Here is a 7118-nt window from a genome sequence, read left to right on the forward strand (position 1 = left end):
TATGTATGTATGTATGAAAAAAATATTTCCATATTTTGTAAATAATATATGTATCTCAGTTTTACTAAAAAGTTTTGCAACTACAAAATTCATAAAGAAACAGTTTGAAAAAATTAAAATAAAATTAATGTATATAATTTTTGTATGTTGATAATAATAAGTGTAATTCATAAAATCTTCGGTAATATTTTTTTACCAATTATAAAATATCTGTATACAATTTCCTGTAATAGTTTAATATTAGACATGTACTAAATTGAAACTAATTGTTCAATTAATATGTATATATGTATATGCTTGAAATTCATTCAAGCATCCATTGGTAAAATAATGGTTGTATGAGAATAAAATTATAACCTGAATGATAAATAAGCTGAAAATCTTTATCTTTGAAATTCCAATGGACAGTGCTAGTTTTGTATTTTTGTACATACTTAGCACGAGCAATTATCTTATTATGTAATAGATATATTTTATACCACTTCATAATTATCAGTAAAGAAAACTGTCTCTACTGAATATTTAACAGGACTTTCATCTTCTACAAGTAAAACTTCAGTTACCTATAAAAATTATAAATTTGTTTAATTATATACATATATGAATACTGAAACTTATTTCATTTTTTTTAATTATATAAATAATATATAAATAATATGAATAAAAGATAATTTACTTTAATATTGACATATGATGTCTTAGATGAAAATGAAACAAGAAGAGGAAAAAAATCTGCAGGAGTAGAAGAAGGTGCTGAGAATTCCATTGAACCTGATTTCGTTGTTGCATCAACCACTGGTAAAGACCATATAAGTGTATTTCGTCGTGCTTCATGTGTATATTGTCCATCGCATTCGCTTACTATAGGATTGCATCCCATAGGTAATGGAATATTTATTTGAACATCATTTAATTCTAGATTAATCTGTTCTAATTCATATTCTATATTCACATCACATCCACCTTCTCCATTTTCAGATGGCCAACAATTAACTATTTTAAATAATAAAAAGAATTATCTATTTATTATATATTATATATATATATTAAAATATATTTTAAAAAATTTAACTTAATTATAATTAATTTGTATTCAGTAAATGATTCGTACTTGAAATAGGTAATGCTGTCTCATCTTGAGCTTGCAATCGCCATTTTAATACTCCAACATCAGTATTCAATGGAAATGGTTTTGTAGGAATTTTTAAGCCTATTTGACCACGTGTTCTGAATAATTCTTTATCCACATTAGGATGCGTTTGTACTTGAACTCCTCTTGTATCTCTGTTTTCTAATTGTACACGAATTCGACCCCATTTTTCATCCGAAATATGTAATGTCACTAAACCATGCAATTCAAAATGTTGTAAACCACCATCTCGACCAATTCTGACATTAAGACGTTCTTCTTGTCGTAAATGAACTCTTAATATAAAGCAAATAATTATAAATTTATTAATAATATATTTACATATAAAATAAATAAATAAATATCTTACGGTTAATAAATAATAAATAAATAATAATAAATAATAAATATTAATAATAAATAAATAAATATCTTACGGTTCAGTATTGATTATCTGCGGTGTAAGTGATGTTGGTTTTGCACCTGTTGTAGGTAAGGGAGTTGTTACAACATTTTCTCCTTCTTCTTTTAACTGATCTACAAATGAATCAACATCACGAGATTTTCCTCCCAATTTCATTGCACCTGGTCCAGCATTAACAGGTTTTCTATATATATGCATAATAAAAATATTTTTATAATATAATTTTTATTAAAATTATTTTCATATTATATTATTTCTTACTGTGTTGGTGTATATGAAGGTCTAACTGGTTCTGGTACAAAATTAATAGTATCTCTTGCATTAAGTGTTGGTGTAAAGTTACCACTGCTTCCATAAGAATTACCAAATCCAGGATTTTTAATACCACTTTTTTTAACTGCTTCCATTCTTTGTCTTTGCAATTCTTTTGCTTTTTCACGCATTTTATTTCTAGCTTCTCTTTCTTGAGTCATTCTTACAGCTTGATAAACTTTTTCTTCATGTGAATCCATTTCTACAAATGTTCTAATTTGTGCTAAATTAACACTTTCTCTGTATCCTAATGCAACTATTTCATCAAATGCAAATATCAAATTGAATGCATTTTCAGCTATTTCAAGTTCATCCATTGAATTACAATATTCTGGAATCTATTAATTTTAAAATATTATAAATTTATTATGTAAATTTATATATTAATCAAATCATTTATTGATATTTATAAATATCAATAACAAATATCAATTTATAATTCAATGATAAAATGAATAAAATGAATAAAAAATGAAAAAGTAAAGAAAGAATTTTTATTATATACTTACAACTCTTGCAAAAAGCCTTAATGTTTCTAAATCTTCTAATATATTACTGGCTTTTGTTGTAATCAATAACATATATACTTTTTCCAAAGGTTGATAGACATATCTCACAGATTCTGTCTCTACAAATGTATGTTGTTTGCCAGAACTCATTAATTTTGGAAATGCAGCAAGTAAACCTTCTATTCTAGCTTTTGTCATTTCAACAAATTGACGAGAAATAATAGCTAAAATTTATAAATTATTAAATTTTATTTATTAATCATAATTAACAATAAACAAAATATAAATAAATTAATATGTTAAAAATATATATATAAATCATATGAAAAAAATATATATATTTCAGCTAATTATAAAGTATTTTATAATTATAAAGTAAAATTATCATAAAAAATATTATTTGCAATATATAATATAAAATATCTAGTTTAATTTAAAAACAGAATTCACAATTAAAAAATGTGAAAAATTAGAAATATATAAAAGATTTAAAATATAATTAATAAAATATATATATAGATATATATATATATATATGTGTATTATATGTATATTAAGAGAAGAAAATTATAATCATCTAACAATTAAAAAATTAATCATGTATAATATCAAGCTAATATCAAGAATAGAATACATATACATACATAAACAGGTGCGATTAGAAAAAATAAGTTTTACTTACTTTTGCCTGCTTTTGTGCAAACTGCTGCAGCAATAAGTACCTTAAAGAATAACAAATAATTTAGTAATACAAGACATTATAACTTTTTATGTTTTAATATCAATCACGAGAGGTGATTGACATCTGTGATAACTTTAACTATATGATCTTGTAATAAATATTTTTTACAATTTAGGTATATTGTCAATGATTCAAATCATTAATAAATAAATACTTACCATTTTGCTGAATTATTTTGACACGATATATATTGTACGATTAACCTAATATAATTTTTACATAAGCCAATCTTCCATCCACATCATATATACAAATATGAGATTACAAGCAGAGGGCGTACTATGCTGACGTGTGGCATGACGAAGTGTTATGAACCACGAATTAGAACATTTAAAAGAATGGGACGTTTCTGAATATTTTGATATGTGTACTTATATGTTGTGCATTATATTTGTTTTTGATATTGTCTTATTTGTAGTAATAAGATTTGTAAAAAATCGTATCTTTCATCTCATTTCAATAACAGACAATCTACAATATATATATATATATATATACTGTTATACATTAAAAAAAAAACGAAAGTAAAAAATATAGATAAAAATAAAAGAATAAAAAAATAAGAACTATTAAAAATTACTAAATACAAATTTACGTTCAATGTTTCGAATTAAATTTCAAATTTATATTATCCTAATATATATATGCAATGATAAATAAAAATATATAATAAAACTACACACATTATACACACGTATTTAATAAAACTATATGATTCTACATATATATTTATACTATAATATTTGTTTAAATAATTAAAAATAGTAATAAATTAAAATAATAATAATTGTTTAATTGCATATTTACTTATTTTCAATTTTTATAACATTAAGTATTATGTAAATATACTTTAAATATTTATATTGATATTTATTTTGGAAAGTTTTGAAAAATGTACATTTTAATTCTAAAAAAAATAAATATATAATAATAAAAAAATAAATAAATAAATACAATAATTTTAAACAAATAATTTTTAATTAATTATAATAGATAATTGAGTATTTATTTATATTTTATATTTTATTTTATATTTAAAGGTGAGGAAGAAAAAATAACAGAAGAAAATAAACAGAAAATTTTTATTTGAAAAAAAAATCTGTTATTGATATTATGATTAAACGGAAAATTTAATGATATAAATTTGACAAATTCATTAAATATATTTTTATTTGTATCTTTATTTTTTATTTGTATCTATGAATTTTTATATTGTTTTTATTAATATTTATAAATTATGATGAAAAAGTCACAAAAATCTCATGATTTTGAATTAGCTTATGAATTACAACAAGAAGATTATTGTTTTGGATTAACAGAAAATGCAGTTTTACCAAAAAGTGTAAGTTCTTTTTTGATGTTATAATTTTTGTTATTATTATTATATAATAATATATAATTATATATATATATATATTTATATTATTATTTTAAAAATTTTAGAAAGATGAAGAAAATTATAAACCAAGAACTTTAATTGATCAAACTTTAGAGTTAATTGATCCAACACCTAATATTCATACATTGTTTATGCAATTTAATGAACGTTTTTTCTGGAATGTTTTACTCTCTGTAGAAGTTAAATGGAGTCCTAGAATGACAAGGTAATTCATTTTATTTAAAAAATTTTAGATTATTTTTTAAAATTGATTAATGATTTATTATATAAATATATATATATTTTATATTTATGTACATTTATATTTATATTATAGCTGTGCAGGTATATGCACTTTTCATCCTCGAAATCGACAATGTATAATTTCACTTAGTGCACCATTATTAAAACTTAGACCCAGAAAAGATCTAGTTGAAACTTTATTGGTAAGATTTCTGTAATAATAATTATATATTTAAGTATTAACTATTATTAATTATTAATTAACTATTATCTTTTCTGTTTGAAATATATATTATAGCATGAAATGATTCATGGCTATTTGTTTCTGACAAACAATAATCGTGACAGAGATGGACATGGTCCAGAATTTTGCAAACATATGCACAGAATAAATAGAGTAGCTGGAACAAAAATAACTGTAATTATCTATAATAAAATGAATATAATAATTTATAATTTTAACAATTTTTAAAATTTTTGTTTTTTATATATAGATATACCACAATTTTCATGATGAAGTTAAATTATATCAACAACATTGGTGGAGATGTAATGGTCCTTGTCAGAAGAGAGCTCCATATTTTGGAACAGTACGAAGAGCTATGAATCGTGCACCAGGTCCAACTGATTTTTGGTGGAAAGAACATCAACAAATTTGTGGTGGTCAATTTATTAAAATTAAAGAACCAGAAAATTTTAAAGCAAAATCTTCAAACAATAAACAAAAGATAAAGTCTAAAAATGATAACTTATCAAATAATATATTTAATTGGCTTTCAAAAAGTTCTCCATCTACAAAACCATTATCTACATCTATTCCTAAGAATATTAAATCAGATAATCATATAAATAATCAAAATTATACAAATGAATTTCAAAAACTTGGAAATACTACAAATAATGTTCATGGTTGGGGTATAGGAGGTCCAAAGAGTTCAAGTAATTCACAAAAACATAGTCCTAATAAAATTAGTACTAATAAAATTTCTAATACACCTAAATTTTCATCTTCTGGAGTGGTTGGTGGTTCTAATACAGGACGAAGTAATTTATTGAATAAATTATATAATATTGATCATAATAAAGATATGAATAAAAATACTGCATTAAAACAGACAATAAATTCACCAATTAATACCATAAGAATTGAAAAATCTATTGCAAATACTCAATCATTAAATGAAATACGAAAACTTGTAAAATGTCCAATATGCAATCATTTTATATTAAATGATAAAATAAATGAACATATAGATTTTTGTCTAATAACAAAAAATAAAAAAAGAGATAAAAATGATAAAAAAATTACAATAAAGAATTATGATAATGATAATTTTACAAAATCTGAAATAAAATCAAATAATTCTTCATTTGCACAAAAAAGAAAAGATAATTCAATTATATTTTCAAATAAACAATCAAAATTAGATGAAATACAAAATTTTAAAAAGACAAATTGTCCTATTTGTACCAAGAGTTTTGATTTTATAAATATAAATGAACATATTGATAAGTGTTTAAAAACAGATAAACAAAATAATAATTTAATTATATTAGATGATATTGAAAGTAATAGAAATGTAAATGAAAGTATAATTTCTATTAGTAGTACATCTAGTGATGATTTATCAATTATTGAAAATGTTGATCATAATACAAAATTTAAAGAAAATGTAGCCGATATTATGTCACATAATTGTTTAGTTTGTAATGAATTTATTCCTATTGGAGTATCTTTAAGTGATCATTTAGAAGATTGTATTGGAAATGTATTTAATGATGATTCATTTTTAGTTGATTATGATAATAACGAAGCATCAAATGTAATTTCAGAAATATCAATTGAACAATCTAAATATCCTTGTCCTGTTTGTATGCAATTAATAATAGAATCTCAAATGAATCAACATTTAGATGTATGTCTTACAATTGCATGAATAAAATAAGTTTTATATTAAGTAATAAAAATAAAATAATAATATATTGAGATATAATAAAAAGTATTGAGTAATTTGAATTTTATTATAATATATATTATAAATATTAAAATTATATTAATTTTCCTTTTATTATTTATCTTATATCTATTATATTATTATCTATTATATATATTTATCTTTTGTATTATTTATTTATTAAACAAGTAAAATAATCTATAAAATAAAATAATCTTGTTGTTAAGATATATTTTATTAAATAATAAAAATAAAAAAATATTTTTGGTATATATAGATGTAACCTGAACTATTCATTTTAATTTTTAAATTCTTGACACAATATTATTAAATTTGTTACATTCTGAAAAATAAATTACAATGAAAATATTAATAAAATATATATTTGTAAATAGCAATATAATATTTGTACAATTTTATAATTTT

The 7118-nt window shown here is 21.3% G+C and overlaps 2 protein-coding genes across 3 annotated transcripts; one reads left to right on the top strand and one right to left on the bottom strand.

The window, feature by feature from the left end:
• Positions 1 to 166: 166 nt before the first annotated feature.
• Positions 167 to 3544, bottom strand: LOC102671234 (coatomer subunit delta). Its single transcript, XM_006622128.2, has 8 exons — positions 3275 to 3544; positions 3057 to 3096; positions 2375 to 2598; positions 1815 to 2203; positions 1567 to 1737; positions 1112 to 1425; positions 677 to 993; positions 167 to 563 (listed from the first exon to the last, which is right to left on the bottom strand). Exons 1-8 carry the CDS (start codon positions 3275 to 3277, stop codon positions 474 to 476), a joined length of 1548 nt encoding a protein of 515 aa, XP_006622191.1. The 5' UTR covers positions 3278 to 3544; the 3' UTR covers positions 167 to 473.
• Positions 3545 to 4044: 500 nt separating this feature from the next.
• On the top strand, positions 4045 to 6710 carry LOC102671380 (sprT-like domain-containing protein Spartan). Of its 2 annotated transcripts, none has more exons than XM_006622131.2 (5): positions 4045 to 4458; positions 4693 to 4720; positions 4832 to 4940; positions 5036 to 5155; positions 5232 to 6710. In XM_006622131.2, the coding sequence occupies exons 2-5, from the start codon at positions 4713 to 4715 to the stop codon at positions 6672 to 6674; spliced, it is 1680 nt and encodes a 559-aa protein (XP_006622194.1). In that variant the 5' UTR covers positions 4045 to 4458; positions 4693 to 4712; the 3' UTR covers positions 6675 to 6710. The 2 variants fall into 2 exon arrangements, with proteins under 2 accessions (XP_006622194.1, XP_006622192.1); XM_006622129.2 differs by having other exon boundaries at positions 4237 to 4458; positions 4560 to 4720.
• The last annotated feature ends 408 nt before the right edge of the window (positions 6711 to 7118 follow it).

The sequence above is a fragment of the Apis dorsata genome, unplaced genomic scaffold (genome assembly GCF_000469605.1).
Source record: "Apis dorsata unplaced genomic scaffold, Apis dorsata 1.3 scaffold_667, whole genome shotgun sequence".
In the NCBI taxonomy this organism is placed as follows: Eukaryota; Metazoa; Arthropoda; class Insecta; order Hymenoptera; family Apidae; genus Apis; species Apis dorsata.